Source organism: Manis pentadactyla, chromosome 9 (assembly GCF_030020395.1).
Source record: "Manis pentadactyla isolate mManPen7 chromosome 9, mManPen7.hap1, whole genome shotgun sequence".
Lineage (NCBI taxonomy): Eukaryota > Metazoa > Chordata > Mammalia > Pholidota > Manidae > Manis > Manis pentadactyla.
The window spans coordinates 96,676,947-96,697,177 of NC_080027.1; the positions used below are offsets into that span (position 1 = coordinate 96,676,947).

The 20,231-nt window shown below is 36.9% G+C and overlaps 1 protein-coding gene across 1 annotated transcript in view; it reads left to right on the forward strand.

The window, feature by feature from the left end:
- The window catches only part of EFCAB2 (EF-hand calcium binding domain 2), a 153,285-nt gene that overhangs the window by 31,812 nt on the left and 101,242 nt on the right, over positions 1-20,231 (forward strand). The window contains exon 2 of the mRNA XM_036931356.2: positions 17,281-17,365. Within this exon, the coding sequence (XP_036787251.2) occupies positions 17,281-17,365 (85 nt within the window). The remainder of the gene's footprint in view (positions 1-17,280; positions 17,366-20,231) is intronic.

A 20,231-nucleotide genomic window follows, 5' to 3' on the forward strand; every position in this document is an offset into this window, starting at 1 on the left:
CACACTAATTTCATAATTCCTTGTTTTCAATATCAGTGACCTTCACTTACACTCTTTTCCAAAATCCTGATCATGGCTAGATCCTGTCAGACACTTTGGAATATATTCTTTCATTCTATCAACTGACCATGATGTCCTAGATTTCCAGTGGTGCTCTTCTTCCTTACATATAAAATACCCGCTATTGGGTTTTCTCAAAATCTGTAGTTTCCTTGATCCTTATCTGCCCTCTCCACCTTCTAGTGTATTAGTTAAACAAAATTGATTCTCAATAATGTAAGTAGAAAATGAATTTATTAGAAGATAGCAGGGAGCTTACAAAATCAATAGGGAAGCTGGAGAGCCAGCTTGGACAGAGGACAAGAATGAAGGAAGTTCAGCAGCCTGTACTACAGGTAAGGTCTGCTACAAGGACAGTCTGGTTAATGTGTCATAGCTGGTACCTCTGTGCTTGGAACCAATAACTAAATTCTTAACATTATTGTTTCCACTATCTCCATAGGTAATTTGAAAATTGTCCCCTCATTTTTCTATTACCTCCTAAAGATCAAAATCCTTAAGATCTAATTGGCTGAGCCTGGGTCACATGCCTGTTCCTTCCCCACCAGAAGACGTGGAGAGGGAAGATCTATCATCTTTGGCATCTGCTCCAACCTTAACCTCCTTATTCTCAGTAGGTAGTCTTGCTCTGTATTTCAAAAATAGTAGCCATCAGGCCTGAACTCACTTAACTTGTGGCCGTATTTATTTATTTTCTCCATGTACTGTTTCTTGTTAATTTTGTATGTTTTAAGGTGCCCACAATAGAGCTGGTATTCAAAGCCAGGCAGTCTGTGGCCTCTGCTTTTTAACATAAAGATCAATTTCATCAAGCCTCTCCTATCTTCCTTTAGTTATTTTAGTAGAGAGCTGTTCCTTCTTTTGTTCAAGGCTAATTTTCTTATTTGTATTCATGATCTCATCCACTCTTGTCTTCTCTAGGACTTTCCTTCATTAATTAAGCCTTCCTTTTTTTCAGTTAAGATTATTTATGATTATGTATTTTATGCCAGACATTGGTGAATTCTGGAGATACAAAGATGAATTAGATATAGCTTTGCAAGACTTTAATATTTAGTGTAGAAACACAGACACAATTGATTATAGTAACTTAATCATGATTATAATTATTTGTGTAATTTGTTTAATATCTGATTTTCCATTGGGACATCAGTACATTTGCTCTCCACTGTGTCTTCAGTGTCTCGTATGCAGTAAGTGTGCTCAATAAATATTGCATGAATGAAGAGAAGTAAGGACAGGGTGCTGTGGTATCATGGAGGATGGTGCTTGACTCAGCCTAGAGAATGAGAGAAGGAAGGTTGAGGATTTATGGGTGGAGACTTGGTGAAGGCAGTTACAGAAGCAGCATCTTAAAGGTCCAGAAGTCAGCAGGAAAAAAATGAGAGGAGAGTAACAGGCAGGAGAGGGGCATGAACCAAGGTAGGGAATGGGGAAGTAGATGGTTTGAGTGGTTAGGTGTTAAATAGTTATTAACAGCTAATAACCATTATGTGTTTCCATACATACATACTTAGGATATGTTGACATATGTGTTCTAAGTATTTTATATACATTTTCTCAGGTATAGACTTGGGGCCACAGCAGTCCTGAGAAGAGATGAGGCCTCTGACCACTGGATTTGGTCTAATGTGGTGGGGAGGGAGCAGCCTAGCAGTCACAGTGCCCTGGGGAAGCAGGGGGTGTGGTGGGGACCACTCATCTGGGCTCTAGCTTGCTGCAGTCTCCTCACACTCTCTGTCTCCAGTTGAGTTACCCTCATGGCACCAAGAGGGCTGCTCCTCCTAGATTATAAATCTAGCCAGACACTCCCTACTTTAAAACTCTTCCCTGCTCTCTCTTGCTCTCAGATAAAATCCAAATCCTTTAATGTGTCTTACAAAAAAGACCCTTAATGATCTTAAGTTCTGCCTACCTTGTGCACTCCACATAGCTACATCTCATTGTAAGGATGCGGAGCAAAAACTTGAACCTTTCCTCTGCTTTTTAGTTTATTTTCTGAAACTGCATCATAGTACAATTTCGCTTTTTATTAATTTGAATTATTTTTTAAGGAAGAGAAAAACATTTGACCAAGTTAATATAAAGGATATTGTTTTTAAAACCACACTTAAGAATTGATAGCTAGAAAAAAACCGTTAAGAATGCATGGGGAATGGAAGGTAGACTAATTGAAACATGTTTCTGTTTGTAAAACTCTTAACAAAAGATATTTCTAAGATTCTCATTTTATCAAAATAGATAAACCTTCAGTCAGTATACAAGTATTTAAAAATACACAAGGTAGTCTGAAATGAGGCATATATAGTGCAGTAGTTCTGTTATAAAAATGTGCTTGTTAACTAGTATTTCTGGTATTATGTTACCATATGACCACCTTGTAAAAGAGCTTATTTTCACATATGATCATTAATTTTTTTGCTAAATGGTCACTATGTAAAAAAAACATTTTCTAGAATACCTGCTGAACATGACATTTCTGTGAAATTAAATATATGATTGCTAATATTTTCCCCCAAGCTTGGCAAAATTGCCTATGCCTTACTGAAAGCTTACCTATTCATTTTAGCTTTATTTAATTTTTGAGGTAACATTTCTGATATTGAATTAGTTGTAAACATGAATTAAATAGAATTATTTGGGTTATCAACTAACCATTTTCTCATATATGTACAAGTTATAGTTTAAACATGTTCTATAGCAGGAAATTGATTATTTCCAGAACGCATTTATGAATTATGTCTTTATTTACATTTCTATTAGTATGATTACTAAGTTTAAATAAGACTTTGTGCCTACTGAAGGGGGCCTGAGTATGGATCGTTCTAAATTTCTGTAAGACCTCAGTAAACACATTTTTTTATTAGTGCTGGTGATAGTCAATGCAATGCTTCTTAAAAACAAAAACAAAAACAAGTGATTAGTCTTTACAGTGGAGAATGAACCAGCCCTGAGCCATGACACATCATTATGTTTCAGAGGGGATTCTTCCATTAATAGAGTTCTAAATTCTCTTTCAATTCTAGAGTCTGTCGATTTCAGTTGTGTTTTTTCTAACCTGTCGTGTGTTAATAGCTAATGAAGATATAATGGGCTACAGTTAGTTCCACCTTGTAATAATGTTACATGTGCACAAATACATGGAGAGAAGCACTTTGATTACCAAAATATTTTTAAAGATTAGTGATAACACGTTTGGTCATACTGCATGTCATTCTAATAAACTTATAGGTAAAAAATTTATTTCTTAAAATGTAATAATTTCCTCAGGTACCTCATTTATTATATTCTGATATTCCTCAGTATTTTTCCAGATAAAAGTTACTATTGCATGAAATATTTAAAAACAGGGGCATTATTTCAGTTGTTTTGAAATGTTGATTTGAGCTAAGTTGCTAAATATTTTTGGCTAACATTCTTATCCATTATTGCAAAGACATATTGTTGTATTTTAATTTGAATAGTTTAAATATATTTTTTCTGACAATAAAACTTCTAAAGTTTTCACTAAGCTGTTAAGATGAAAATGTTACTAGGTTAATGTAGCTTTTTGACATGTTACCATGGTTTTTTAGCAAATAAGATGAGACCATGTCTTATATTTTGGCAAGAATATACACAATCTGGCTTTTTAAATTTTTATGATGAAAAATCTAGTTAAATAAAAGAAGTCAGGAATACTTAAAAAAATCACCAGCCAGAAAAGGGCAAGAAGAAGAAAATGATGCTTTAGTTTGGTTTTGTCTTGCTGGTTGGCTTAACTGCCTGGAACCTTTGATAACGGCACAGAGAAGTTCAGTAACTTGCACGAGGTCACATACTAGCTGGCAATGCTGGGATCTGAAGTTTGGGGTATATGGATTACATATGTCCAGTGTTGAGAAGGAGTATTAGAATTCTTAAACCCATTTTATTGTCTAAAATGTATGAGCCATTTATTTTTATAAGTAACAATACCTTTGAATTAGGATGAAGTGTATTTATTTACTGTGCTGTCTATTCACAGTCTGATCTTACTAGTTCTGAAATACTCTAGTGCAGTCTGGCCAATAAGTGCTATTTCCTTCTTGAGATCTGGGCTTACTGTCACAGGTAGAATTGTCAGCTACCAATATGATTATGGAGTCTGGCAGAGTAACTGAATTTTTTACAAAAGTCGACCCTTCTTTAAGGTTTTAATCTATTTAAATACTAGGGAATTTGAAGACTTCAGATACATTTTTTTCCTCCATCAAGAGTTCATTCATGTCTAGCCTCATCGGTTTGAATAATCTTTGATCCTGTGATAGCATATTTTGAAATAGAACCTCATTTAATCCTAGATTGAGCCATTTTACCTAAAACATGTATAGATATTAATATGGATTGGGCATTAATCTAATTCTTTACACATTTTAACTAATGTACTCATTAGTCAAACTTACGAGGAAACTTTTTAAAAAATTGTGGTAGAATATACACAATATTAAATTTTCCACTATAACCATTTTTAAGTGTACAGTTCAGTGACATTAAGAATATTCACATTGTTGTGCAACCATCGCCACCATTCTTTTCAGAACTTTTTCATCATCCCAAACAGAAACTTTGTACCCATTAGACAATAGCTCCTCCCCACCCCCACCCACCTCTGGCACCCACTATTCTATTTTCTGTCTCTATGAGTTTGACTAGTTAGGTAACTCATATAAGTGGAATCATATAGTATTTGTCCTCTGGTGTCTGGCTTATTTCACTTAATGTCCTCAAGGTTCATCTATGTTGTAGGCTGTGTCAGAATTTCCTTCCTTTTTAAGGCTGCGTGATATACCATGGTATGTATATACCACATTTTGTTTATCCATTCATCCATCAATGGACATTTGGATTGTTTCTACCATTTGGATATTGTCAATAATGATGTTGTGAACATTGGTGTACAAATATCTGCTCAAGGCTCTGCTTTGATTTCTTTTGGGTGTATACCCAGCAGTAAAATTGCTGGGTTGTATAGTGATTAAGTTTTTATTTTTTTAAGAAACTGCCATACTGTTTTGAGGAACTGCCATCCTATCATATATGCCATACATCTAAGTGGTTGTATACTTTATATTTCCACAGAAATACCCAAGGATTCCAATATTTCCAGGTCCTCACCAGTACTTGTTATTTTCCATTTTTATAATAAGAGCTATCCTAATGGGTGTGAGGTGTTTTCTCACTGTGGCTTTGATTTGCATTTCCTTAAAGACTAGTGATGTTGAGCATCTTTTCATGTACTTATTAGCCATTTGTATAATTTCTTCTGAGAAATGTTTATTATTCAAGTCCTTTACATATTTTTTAATTGAGTTTTTTTTTTGTTTAGTTGTAGGAGTTTTTTATATTTTCTAGATATTAATCACTAATCAGATATATGCTTTACAAACATTTTCTCTCATTTTGTGGTTGTCTTTTTACTCTCTCAGAAGTGTTCTTTGATGCATAAAAGTTTTAAATTTGATAACCAGTTTATGAACTTTTTTGGTTGTTGCGTATGCTTTTGGTGTCATATCCAAGCAATCACTGTTAAATCCAATATAAGGAAGATTCCCCCTATGTTTTCTCCTAAAATTTTATAATTTCAGTCCTTATATTAGGTTGACCCCTTTTGAGTTTATTTTTGTGTGTAGTGTAAGATAAGGATCCAACTTCATTTTTTTGTATGTGGATAGCTAGATTTTTCTAGTACTGTTTATTGAGAAGCCTGTCCTTTCTCCATTCAGTGTTCTTGGCACCCTTGTCAAAGATCAAGTGACCATGTATGTGAGTGTTTATTTCTGGACTTTTTATTCTATCTCTTTGGTCTGTATGTCTGTTCTTATGCCAGTACCATGGTGTTTTGATTACTGTAGCTTTGTAGTAAGTTTTGAAATCAGGAAGAGTGAGTCTTTTAACTTTGTTCTTCTTTTTCAAGGTTGTTCTGGGTCCTTTGAGATTCCACATGAATTTCAGAATGGGTTTTCTTTTTCTGAAAAAAAAAACACAAAAAACACCACTGGGATCTTGATAAGGATGGCACTGGGTGTGTAGACTGTTTTGGGTAGTGTATTAGTTTGCTAGGGCTGCTGTAACATGGTACCATAAACTGCGTGGCTTAAACAACAGGAATTGTCTCACAGTGGTGGAGGCTGGAAGTGTGACATTATGGTGTTGGCAAGACAGGTTTCTTCTGAGGGATCTGGGGAGAACCTGTTGCATCTCTATCTCTCTCATGGTGCGTTGCTGGCCAATTTTGGTGTTCCTTGTCTTCTACTGCATGACTCTGATATCCATGTTTATCTTCACTTGGTGTTTACCCTCTGTGTGTAATTGTCTCTCTGCCCAAATTTTCCCTTTTTGTAAGGACACCAGTCATATTGGATTAGAGACCCACTGTACTCCAGTATGACTTCATTTTAACCTAATATTTAAAATTGCAATGATACTATAGAAAATAAGATTACATTCTGAGGTATTGTAGGTTACAACTTCAACACGGGTAGGGTTGGTGGTGAAACAATTAAGAATGTAATGGGGAGTATTGTCCTTTTAACAGCTTAACTCTTCCAGCCTGTGAACACGGAACTTCTTTCCACTACTTAGTCTTTAATTTCTTTCAGTCATGTTTTATAGTTTTTAGTGCACAGGTCTTTTCACTTCACTTGTTAAATTTATTGCTAAGTATTTTATTCTTTTTGATGCTATTGTAAATGGAATTCAAAAAATTTTCTTTTCAGATTTTTATTGTTGCTGTATAGAAATGCAGGCAGTTTGTGTCTGTGGATTTTGTATCCTGCATCTTTGCTGATTTTATTAGCTCTAACAGTTCCCTGTGTGTGTGAAATCGTCAGGTTTCTACATGTCATCTTGTATATGAACAGAGATAATTTTGCTTTTTCCTTTTCAATTTGGATCTCTTATTTCTTTTCTTGCTCAGATCCTCTGTATAGAATATCCAACACAATGTTGAATAGAAGTGGAGAGAGTGGTCATCCTTGTCTTGTTCCCGATCTTAAAGGAAAGGCTTTCAGCTTCTCATTGTTAAGTATGATGTTGGCTGTTGGTTTGTCATATATGGCCTTTGTTATGTTGAGGTACTTGCCCTCTATACCCATTTTGTTGAGAGTTTTTATCATGAATCGGTGTTGAATTTTGTCAAATGCTTTTTCAACATCTATGGAGATAGATGATCATGTGGTTGTTGTCCTTTTTATTGAAGTAGTGGATGATGTTGATGGATTTTCTAATATTGTACTATCCTTGCATCCCTGGAATAAATCCTACATGATCATGATGGATGATCTTTTTGATGTATTTTTGAATTTGGTTTGCTAATATTTTGTTGAGCATTTTTGCATCTATGTTCATCAGGGATATTGGTCTGTAATTTTCTTTTTTTGTGGTGTCTGTCTGGTTTTGGTATTAGATTGATGCTGGCCTCATAGAATGAGTTTGGAAGTATTCTCTCCTCTTCTACTTTTTGGAAAACTTTAAGGAGGATGGGTATTAAGTCTTCACTAAATGTTTGATAAAATTCAGCCGTGAAACCATCTGGAACAGGCAGTTTGTTCTTAAGTAGTGTTTTTGATTACCACTTCAATTTCTTTGCTGGTAATTGGTCTATTCATATTTTCTGTTTCTTCCTGGGTCAGCCTTGGAAGGTTGTATTTTTCTTGAAAGTTGTCCATTTCTTCTAGGTCATCCAGTTTGTTAGCATATAATTATACTTTTTCTTTTTAATTTCTTTATTAAGGTATTATTGATATACACTCTTATGAAGGTTTCACATGAAAAAACAATGTGGTTACCACATTTACCCATATTATCAAGCCCCACCCATACCCAATGCAGTCACTGTCCATCAGTATGGTCAGATACCACAGATTTACTATTTGCCTTCTCTGTGCTACACTGTTTTCCCCATGATCCCCCACACCATGTGTATAATACCTCTCTATCCCCTTCTCCCTCCCTCCCCACCTGCCCTCCCACACCCCTCCCCTTTGGTAACCACTAGTTCCTTCTTGGAGTCTCTGAGTCTGCTGCTATTTTGTTCCTTCAGTTTTGCTTCATTGTTATACTCCACAAATGAGGAAAATCATTTGGCACTTGTGTTTCTCTGCCTGGCTTATTTCACGGAGCATAATGTCCTCCAGCTCCATCCATGTTGTTGCAAATGGTAGGATTTGTTTCTTTCTTATGGCCAAATAGTATTCCATTGTGTATATGTACCACCTCTTCTTTATCTGTTCATCTACTGATGGACACTTAGGTTGCTTCCATATCTTGGCTTAGCATATAATTTTTCATAGTATTATCTAATAATTCTTTGTATTTCTGTGGTATCCGTAGTGATTTTTCCTTTCTCATTTCTGATTCTGTTTATGTGTTTAGACTCTTTTTTTCTTGATAAGTCTGGCTAGGGGTTTATCTATTTTGTTTACTTTCTTGAAGAACCAACTCCTGCTTTCATTGATTCTATTGTTTTATTCTTCTTGATTTTATTTATTTATGCTCTAATCTTTTTTATGTTCCTCCTTTTACTGACTTCAGGCCTCATTTGTTCTTCTTTTGTAGTTCCGTTAATTGTGAGTTTAGACTGTTCATATGGGATTGTTCTTCTTTCCTGAGCTAGGCCTGTATTGCAATATACTTCCCTATTAGCACAGCCTTCACTGTATCCCACAGATTTTGTGCTGTTGAGTGATTGTTGTCATTTGTCTCCCTATATTGCTTGATCTCTGTTTTTATTTGGTCATTGATCCATCGATTATTTAGGAGCATGTTGTTAAGCTTCTGTGTGTTTGTGGGCTTTTTAATTTTCTTTGCGTAATTTATTTCTAGTTTCATACCTTTGTGGTCTGAGAAGCTGGTTGGTACAATTTCAGTCTTTTTGAATTTACTGAGGCTTTTTTTGGGGTGTAGTATATGATCTATTCTTGAAAATGTTCCAGGTGCAGTTGAGAAGAATGTGTATCCTGTTGCTTTTGGGTGGAGTGTTTTGTAGACGTCTGTTAGGCCCATCTGTTCTAATGTGTTGTTCACTGCCTGTGTCTCCTTAGTTATTTTCTATCTGGTTGATCTGTCCTTTGGAGTGAGTGAAGTGTTAAAGTCTCCTAAAATGAATGCATTGCATTCTATATCCCCCTTTAATTCTGTTAGTATTTGTTTCACACATGTAGGTGCTCCTGTGTTGGGTGCATGGATATTTATAATGGTAATATCCTTTTGTTGGACTGACCCCTTTATCATTATATAATGTCCTTCTTTGTCTCTTGTGACTTTCTTTGTTTCGAAGTCTGTTTTGTCTGATACAAGTATTGCAACTCCTCCTTTTTTCTCCGTATTACTTGCATGAATTATCTTTCTCCACCCCTTCACTTTTAGTCTGTGTATGTCTTTGGGTTTGAAGTGAGTCTCTTGTAGGCAACATATAGACGGGTCTTGTTTTTTTATCCATTCAGTGAGTCTATGTCTCTTGATTGGTGCATTCAGACCATTTACTTTTTAGGGTGATTATCGATAGGCATGTACTTAATTGCCATTGTAGGCTTTAGGTTTGTGGTTATCAAAGGTTCAAGGGTAATTTCCTTACTATCCAACAGTCAAATTTAACTGACTTACTATGCTATTATAAACACAATCTAAAGGTTCTTTTTTTTCCCCTCCTTTTTCTTCCTCCTCCATTTTTTATATATTAGGTGTCATAGTCTGTACTCTTTGTCTATCCCTTAACTGACTTTTGGGAGTGGTTGATTTGATTTTTCTTAATTTAATTTTTTATTAAGGTATTATTGATATACACTCTTCTGAAGGTTTCACATAAAAAACAATGTGGTTACTACATTTACCCATATTATCAAGTCCCCACCCATACCCCAATGCAGTTACTGTCCATCGGTGTAGTAAGATACTACAGATTTACTATTTACCTTCTCTTTGCTACAGTGTTTTCCCTGTGATCCCCCACACTATGTGTAGTAAACATAATACTCCTCAATCCCCTTCTCCCTCCCTCCCCATCCGCCCTTCCACACCCCTCCCCTTTGGTAACCACTGTGATTGATTTGATTTTGCATGTGCTTAGTAATTGTTGTACTTTCTTTACTTTGGTTTTATTTCCTCTGGTGACATCTATTTAGTATTAGGACCACTTCCATCTTTAGCAGTCCCTCTAAAATATACTGTTGAGACAGCTTGTGGGAGGTAAATTCTCTCAGTATTTCCTTATCTGGAAATTGTTTAATCCCTCCTTCAAATTTAAATGATAATCTTGCTGGGTAGAGTTTTATTGGTTGAAGGCCCTTCTGTTTCATTGCATTAAATACATCATGCCACTCCCTTCTTGCCTGTAAGGTTTCTGTTGAGAAGTGTGATGATAGCCTGATGGGCTTTCCTTTGTATGTGATCTTTTTTCTCTCTCTGGCTGCTTTTAATATTCTGTTGTTGTCCTTGATCTTTGCCATTTTAATTATTACATGTCTTGGTGTTCTCTTCCCTGGTTCCCTTGTGTTGGGATATCTGTGCACCTCCATGGCCTGAGAGTCTATCTCCTTCCCCAGATTGGGGAAGTTTTCAGCAATTATCTCCTCAAAGACACTTTCTATCCCTTTTTCTCTCTCTTCTTCTGGTACTCCTATAATGCAAATATTGTTCCATTTGGATTGTTGCATAGTTCTCTCAATATTATTTCATTCATAGAGATCCTTTATTCTCTCTGTGCCTCAGCTTCTTTGTATTCCTCTTCTCTAATTTCTGTTTCATTTATCATCTCCATTATATCTAATCTGCTTTTAAATCCCTCCATTGTATGTTTCATTTCTGATACTGTATTCCATAATGATTGGATCTCTGTTAGGAATTCTTCCCTGAGTTCTTGAATATTTTTCTTTATCTCCATGAGCATGTTTATGATTTTTATTTTGAAATCTCTTTCAGGAAGATCGATGAGTTCAGTTTCATTTATTCTTCTTCTACTGTTTGTGGGATTTTGGTTTGAACTAGGTTCGTTGGACATTTAATATTTGTATGTGGTGCCCTCTAGTGCCCCAAAGCTCTGCTCTATGGAGCTGTTTAGCTCCTGGATAGATGTTGGGGGTCGCAGGGGAGCAGTGCTGGTGCCTGGGGGTAGAAAAGAGCTGTTTCCTGCTTCCCGGCTGCTGTGCCTTCCTCTAATGCCAGAATCAGTGTGACAAGCACATAGATGTAAGCCTCTATGGTTTGCATTTGTAGGTGCCATAGGCAGAGCTTCCCTCTGGGTGGCCTAATGCCAGTGCAGGGACTGCCAGTTTTTGAGCTGGTGTGGGCTGGCTGGTAGGAAGGTGCAGCAGGCTGCCTTTCACAGTGGGTGCCATTTGAGCTGCGTCACCAGCCAGCGGTTGGAGAGCCTGAAGCTCCTGAAAGTTCCCAACTTGCAAGGCAGAGTGTGTCTGGACAGTTTTATCCACCTGTCCTTTCTCCTGAGCAGTGCACTCTGTGCAATCCTTGCCCCTTTAGCAGCCCTCTCACTGTAAGGAAGTCTCTCAGACTGCCCACCTTTCTTCTGTCCCAGGGCAGCCAGATGTGGATCCCTATTTTCCACAAGTGGCTGGAATCTCAGTCTCTCCAGGTATTTCGACTGTCTTATCTTCCCAACTCCACTAATCTCCAGAGCACCATGCAATGTAGTTTTGTGATCCCAGAGCAGATCTCCAGGGCTGGGTGTTCAGCAGCTCTGGCCTCCCCCCTCCCCGCTCCATTTCTCTTCATCCTGCCAGTGAGCTGGGGTGGGAGAAGGGCTTGGGTCCTACCAGTTCATGGCTTTGGCACATTACCCTGTTCTGTGAGGTCTCTTTTTTCTTTTATAGATGTATACAGTCTGGCGCAGCCTTCTTTCCTGTTGCTCTGTCAGGATTAGTTGTATCAATTATATTTTCATATTATATGTGGTTTTGGGAGGAGGCTTCTGTCTCACCTCTCACACTGCCCACTTTAATCCATTCTCAAGAATGCCTTTTCTTAATATAAAAACTTAGATATAGGAATAGAAGAATTCTGCCTCAAATTGTAAGCACTACCTATTTCAAGACACAATTCAGCATTATATTTGGTGGTTAAAGACTAATGTTCTAATATATTAAATAATAATCTTTTTTTCATTTATTTATTTTTAATAAGGTATCATTGATATACACTCTTATGAATGTTTCACAAGAAAAACAATGTGGTTATTACATTCACCCTTATTATTGAGTCCCCCTCCATACCCCATTGCATTCACTGTCCATCAGTGTAGTAAGATGCCTCAGAGTCCCTAATTGTCTTCTCTGAGATGCACTGTCTTCCCCGTGACATGTGTATTAATCATGATATCCCTCAATCCCCTTCTTCCTTCCGCCCCACCCTCCCTCCTTCACCCCTCCCCTTTGGTAACCACTAGTCCCTTCTTGGAGTCTGAGTCTGATGTTATTTTGTTCCTTCAGTTTTGCTTCATTGTTATACTCCACAAATGAGGGAAATCATTTGGCGCTTGTCTTTCTCTGCCTGGCTTATTTCATGGAGCATAATGTCCTCCAGCTCCATCCATGGTGGTGCAAATGGTAGGATTTGTTTCTTTCTTATGGCCAAATAGTATTCCATTGTGTATATGTACCACCTCTTCTTTAACCACTCATCTAGTGATGGGCACTTAGGTTGCTTCCATATCTTGAATTATTGCTGTGATAAACTTAGGGGTGCATATAGTTTTTTGAATCTGAGAACCTGTATTTTTTGGGTAAATTCCAAGAAGTGGGATTCCCAGGTCAAATGGTATTTCTATTCTTAGTTTTTTGAGGAACCTCCATGTTGCTTTCACAATGGTTGAACTAGCTTACATTCCGACTAGCAGTGTAGGAGGATTCCCCTTTCTCTGCATCCTCACCAGCATTTGTTGTTTTAAGTCTTTTTGATGCTGGCCATCCTTCCTGGTGTGAGGTGATATCTCATTGTGGTTTTAATTTGCATTTCCCTGATAATTAGTGATGTGGAGCATCTTTTCATGTGTCTGTTGGCTATCTGAATTTCTTCTTTGGAGAATTGTCTCTTCATATCCTCTGCCCATTTTTTAATTGGGTTATTTGCCTTTTGGGTGTTGAAGCATATGAGTTCTTTATATAGTTTGGATGTTAACCCCTTGTCAGATATGTCATTTACAAATATATTCTCCCATACTGTAGGATGCCTTTTTGTTCTATTAATGGTGTCCTTGGCCATACAGAAGCTTTTTAGTTTGATGTAGTCCCATTTGTTCATTTTTGCTTTTGTTTTCCTTGCTTGAGGAGATGTGTTCAGGAAGAAGTTTCTCATGTTTACACATTCAGGAAATTTTTGCCTATGTTGTTTTCTAAGAGTTTTATGGTTTCATGACTTACATTCAGGTCTTTGGTCCATTTCAAGTTTACTTTTGTGTATGGGGTTAAACAATAATTCAGTTTCATTCTCTTGCATGTAGCTGTCCATTTTTGCCAACACCAGTTGTTGAAGTGGCTGTCATTTCTCCTAAATAATAAAAGTTTTTTAAAAACAAGGATCATCACCACTTCATACATTAAAGTTGTTTTGGTTGTTCTGGTTATTGTCATAAGTCATGAACATACAAGAAGCATACATTTTGAAAAGGAGAGGCAAAATGTACTGTCAGAAAATATAAAATCAACTGAAAAGGGATTATAATTAATAAAAATTTCAAGACACAAATGAATATAAGTAGCAAAAAAATTCAGTATTTACCTCAACTTTGAGAAATTACAACATTTAAAAAATATTCCCTTACAATATTACAAACCACATAAAATACTCAGGCATAATCTTCTTATAGAATTGTGTGTGACTTATGTGGGGAAAACCATAATACATAATGTTCAACTGAGCATATGAAAATGGATCTGTATCTACTATGTATCTCTTCGATGTGAAAACTAAATATCATAAAGTGTTAATTTTTTCTCAGTGTATAGCTTCATTGCGATAATAATACAATGCCCAGTGGTATTTTATTTGGAATTTCTAAATCTTATATGGATTTCCACATTTCCTTTAGAAGAATAAGCTGGTGGGAATATTAATGAACATTCCTAAACAGGACCAAAACAGGGGCAATAAATAAAATAGTATGGTAATTGGATATGACTAGAAATGGAAATCAAGATGGAATCAGTAGTGCAATGAACAGGGATAGTTTCTATCACTTAAAAGCCTATAACGCATTATAAAGTAGGAGGAAAGAAATCAGATTCTTAATAAATTAGAAATTACTACACTAAGGTTAGAAATTAATCTTTCACTTTGAATCAAGTGAAAATAAATTTCACATGGATGAAAGAATAAATATATTTTTAAATTATATGAGAAAATAGATTTGGGTATTTACCAAATCTCCAGAAAAAGGATGATTTCCCCCCTCCGTCATGATCCTTTAAAGTGTAAGTTCTCTTTCTTTTCTTTAATATGTGGAATTGTAATATTTTCTTCCCATGATCCATTGAATTGTCTTGCATACACACTGGAGTGCATGTATTCTGTATTTAGACCCAGATTAAAAGTTAGAATAATTCCTCTCTCAAGAAATTTTGAATAATAAGAAAATCATTTATGCTTAGGAATGTGTCACCATCACAATATAAGAACACATTTTATAATAGAACTCTCTACCTTTGGGGTAGGCTGCCCTAGGGTGGTTTCCTATGCTGCAGAGGTGATTAGGCAAAGGCTGGAGAGCTGTACTTCATGCATATTGTAGAAAACAGCACGACTGCAATCAAAAGCTGGACTAAGCAACCTCTGATATTTATTCTGAGATCCTAACTCAGGAATAGCCAGGTGAAGAGAACAGCCAGGGCAAGGTATGAGGGAAGGTTGTGGAGCTCCCATGCCCTCTCTTGGTTGTGTCACTGTGCCAGGACATCCACATGCTTACTGGCCCAGAAGTTCCTCAAAGGATAAGTTTCTAAGCTTTAAAGAATGATACAAAAATCTGAACAGATGTGACTACATAAAAACAAAAGATAATAAACTTTAAAAATAATCTTAAATTTAAAAAGCAAATACCAGCTTTGTGAAGTGACAGTATTATATAACCAGTGAGATTTTCCCAAGGTACTATTATGATAATAAGAACCTGCCCAATACCCCACACAAATTCAACTGTGTTCAACTCATTGTATTTCAGTGAGATAATATGACAAAGGCAGAAAGATGAACTGGGCAAAATTGTTCACTAAAATTATAACAATGGAAAATCATTAACAACTTAAATGTGTACGTCTAGGGAGTTGCCTAAATAACCTATTATAAAGCTCTATAATGGAATGCCAAGCAATCATAAAAATGATAATGTAATAAATAGTTTTTGAGAATGAAAGGTGCTCACAATTGTTGAGTGAAAAATTAGGTTAGAGGACAACATAACAGTAGTTAACTCTGCATGGTAGAATTTAAAGTGATTTTTACTTAATCTAAGTTCTTTCTTCCATATCCTTTTTTTTCTCCAATAATCATATGTGAGTTTGATGATCAGAAAGGAGATGAAACAGTTTTTTAAAAACAGGAGATGGAACAGTTTTTGTAGAAAAACAAATGCAAACAACTGACCTGGAAAATTGTTTACAGTAATTATAACATAGGTTAAATCTTTATTATTTAAAGAGATCATACAAATTGTTGAGAAAAAAGTGGAAGATCCTAATAGTGATGAGCAGAGAACATGGACAGTTCATAACAGAGAAAATATAGGTGATACACAAGCATATGGGTCTTTATTCAGACTCACTTATAATCAAAGTAATGTGATTTTAAATAATGAGATAGTTATTTTTTGCTTATTAGCAAAAGTTCACTGCCATGTTTATAATAATATCAGTAAATGGTGTTATATTCCTTTGGTACTGTTAAAAGTTGAAGGTTATGTAGATTATGTTCTAATCTGGAAAAATATAACATTGGAGTGAAGATGTTAGGAGTTATAGTTTTTAAACTATGGGCATAGCAGTTATTTAGGTGGGGTAGAAGGTGGTAGAGAGCAGATCCCTCAAGTGAGAAAGATCTGGTTCACTCCCACTCTGCCACTTGGCACCTCTGATCCCGGGTCAGTTGTTTAACCTCTCTGAGCTTCGATTTCTTTTTTCTAAATATGAGATACTTACCTCTCTGGCTATAAATGTAGATGCAGCACCTGACGCAGAACCTGGTACCTAGTAAGCTCATTCTAAGTTTTTGTTGAGTGGATGAATAGTAGTTATTAAATGTATATGTAAAAGGTTGTGTATGAAGAAAGGTAGGGAAATACAGTGGAATGATTAGTGATGATATTAGGGTAGAGGGAATGTGAGTAATTAAAAACTCCCCATTTTCTACAATTTGATGGTATTTATAACTAAAATAATTACCTAAACTCATACTTAATCTCTCCCTTTGTACTACTGTACTTACTATTTCAAAAACAGATTTTGAGACTTGATTGTATTTTTTCCTTTATTCGTCCACTCAGCCAAATACCTTGAAGTCAGCCTCACCCCTTTTCTTCTTCTCTGCACGTAGCATCAAACCCAGCAAGTGCTGTTGGTTCTGCTGTCAGAACACATCCAGAGTCCTCCCTTCTTACCACCTCCCTGCCACCATCCTGGACTAAGTACCATCCGTTTTTCACCCAGAGCACTGCAGCAGCTTCCTTCCGCCCTCATCCCTTTCCAGCATATTCTTACTGTAATAACCTAAGCAGATCTAAGCCAGGCCATGTCCCGTCACTGCTAGAATCCCTCCAGTGGCTTCTCATCTCATTCAAAGTAAAAAAAAATCCTTAAAGTATCCTCAAGAGCCCTATGGACTCTGTCCTACAGATTCACGCCTGTTTCCTACCATTCTCCCTCTGCTGTTCTCTGCCTAAAAGCTCCTCCTGCAGGTGCTCATCAGGCTGACCTTTTCCTTCCTTCAGGTCTGCACGAATGTCATCTTATCACTGAGGCCGGCTTTCCCAAACCACCGTACCACCCCATTCTCCACCATTAAGGGATTAGGAATTAATTGTTTAGTAGTTAGGTTAGGGTAAAGAGAATGTGAGTAATTAAAAAATTTTAATTTTGCATAATTATTCATACATTAACAAGGTTAGGAGTCTGTTCTTATTAAGAATTTCTAGTGTAGTTATGAAAATTTTTATTTTGAATTCAAAATTAAAATAAATTTAATTTACTTTATCTTTTGCAGAGTTAGCAGTAGCAGAATTTCACAAAAAAATCAAAGAAGCTTTTGAAGTGTTTGACCATGAGTCGAATAATACAGTGGATGTGAGGTTTGGAAATGTTTTCTTTGTTCTAATTCTAAATTATCGATCCATTTCATAAAATAGAAGAGGGCTCTTTTCTTTTCTTTTTACATTCCTTGGATTTATCATGCTATTTAAAGCATTAATTTTTCCTATGCCCTGTGAAAGAAAGGTCTTTGCTAATTATTGCTTCAGGTCAGTATTGTTTCTTACTCTGTATAGTTTGTTGAAAAGACTATATCCATATTCCAACCTGTTGACCTTAGTTCTCTAAGTGAGATGAACTCTACTGCAGCTTTAGTGATAGACACCTTGCTGGCACTCAGTAAATAATTGTTGAGTGAATGAATAGAATTTGCTTTTATAGTAGGTATGTATCAAAAAGCCATGAATGGGATATTATAAAAAAAGATTAATAATGCTTAAACAATGACTCTCCCCAAATAAAATAACAGAAGAACCAAAATAAAAAGAAAATATGACAGAGAGACACAAATACTGGGATCTAGAATGGAGGACAGAAGACGGAGAGTGGTTTGGGACCGATCCCCTGCCCAAAAAAGGTATGGAGATGAGACTGTACCTGAGTGTAATAGGAGTTGTGGGATCCAAGTCACATACATCAGAGAAAGGCTGTGAAGCCATCTTCCAGGAGGGTGAACTGATGAGTGACATGCAGAGGGACTGGGCTGTGCTTGTGAACTGGTGCCATCGCTTCAGGACTCATCAAGGGACTGAGTGATTTCAACTTCAGCCCATCTGGATGAACAACATGGGATTTTATTTTATTTATTTATGACAGATTACAACTACATTTATTCCTTAGTTTCTCACACCTGAAGGTGCAGGTCTGACTGCAGGAAAGGAGAATAAGTGCAGCCAGTGTCAGAACTATGGTAACACCGTGCCAGTTTGGGTTTCATACCTTGACTGTGTTCCTGGGCCATTGCCACGCAGTGTGAGGGTAAGCTGCAGGGATGCAGCATGCCACTGCAGATGGCCCTAGTCACGGTGCATGCTATGTGAGTGACACCCTGAGTGTGAACATCCTCCAGGAAAGTGATGGGGTGGGCGGTGGTGGCAGTGATAGGGTTTGGGGGAAGCACACAGCTTGGCGTGCAGTGTGAATGACTGACTATATCTGAATGGCTGCTGTCTTTATGAAGTGGGAGGTTTCTCCTGGGGGCAGGGGTAGAGGTATTGTTAGAGAAGGCAGGGAAGGCAGAAGAGACAGGGTAGCTTTATGACTGAGAAGGGGAACAGAGAAGGGAAAGCAAATTTACTCAAGGCTTGCTATCTGGCAGATATGTGGGACTTCGTGTATATGACCTCATTTTAGTCTTTTTATTTGTGTGTTAAGGGTTGGCATCCCCAGTTTTTGGAGACAGGAGGAGGTAAATAGTTTGTTTAAGGTCATATCAGGGTTATTTATTTATTTGTTAATTATTTTTATTTAAAATTTTTATTAAGGTATTATTGATATAGACTCTTACGAAGGTTTCACATGAAAAAACAATGTGGTTACTACATTTACCCATTTTATAAAGTCTCCACTCATACCCCATTGCAATCACTGTCCATCAGTGCAGCAAGATGCCACAGATTCACTATTTGCCTTCGCTGTGCTACACTGTCTTCCCTGTGACCCCTCATACCCTGTGTACTAAACAATACTCCTCAATCCCCTTCTTCCTCCCTCCCCACTCGCCCTCCCACATCCCTCCCCGTTGGTAACCGCTAGCTCCTTATTGGAGTCTGTGAGTCAGCCGCTGTTTTGTTCCTTCAGTTTTGCTTCGTTGTTATACTCTGAGGGAAATCATTTGGTACTTGTCTTTCTCCACCTGGCTTATTTCACTGAGCATAACAGCCTCTAGCTCCATCCATGTTGTTGCAAATGGTAGGATTTGTTTACTTCTTATGGCTGAGTAGTATTCCATTGTGTATATGTACCACATCTTCTTTCTTCATTCATCTACTGATGGACACTTAGGTTGCTTCCATATCTTGGCTATTGTAAATAGTGCTGTGATAGGGGTGCATATGTCTTTTTGAATCTGAGAACTTGCATTCGTTGGGTAAATTCCAAGGAGTGGGATTCCCGGGTCAAATGGTATTTCTATACTTAGTTTTTTTTTTTTGAGAGGGCATCTCTCATATTTATTGATCAAATGGTTGTTAACAACAATAAAATTCTGTATAGGGGACTCAATGCACAGTCATTAATCAACCCCAAGCCTATATCTCAACAGTCTCCAATCTTCTGAAGCATAACAAACAAGTTCTTACATGGTGAACAAGGTCTTACCTAGTGAATAAGTTCTTACATGGTGAACAGTGCAAGGGCAGTCATATCACAGAAACTTTCAGTTTTGATCATGCATCATGAACTATAAACAATCAAGTCAGATATGATTATTCTTTCGATTTTTATACTTGATTTATATGTGAATCCCACATTTCTCCCTTATTATTATTATTATTTTAATAAAGTGATGAAGTGGTAGGTAGATGCAAGATAAAGGTAGAAAACATAATTTAGTGCTGTAAGAGGGCAAATGTAGATGATCAGGTCTGTGCCTATAGACTAAGTATTAATCCAAGCTAGACAAGGGCAACAAAACATCCACGGATGCAGAAGATTTCTCTCAAAACGGGGGGGGGGTGAGGTTCTAAGCCTCCCCTCTGTTGGTCCCCAATTTCTCTCCTGATGGCCCCCTGTGACTGTGCCTGTCTTAGGTTGTTTCTCCCTTGAGAAATCTTACCCGTCTCTGGCTAACCAGTCATCTTCCGGGGCCATACAGGGAAATGTAAAGTTGGTAAGTGAGAGAGAAGCAATGTTCTTTGAAAAGGTTAGCTTTTTACTTCTTTGCAGATTTATGCCCTGTGGCTTCTA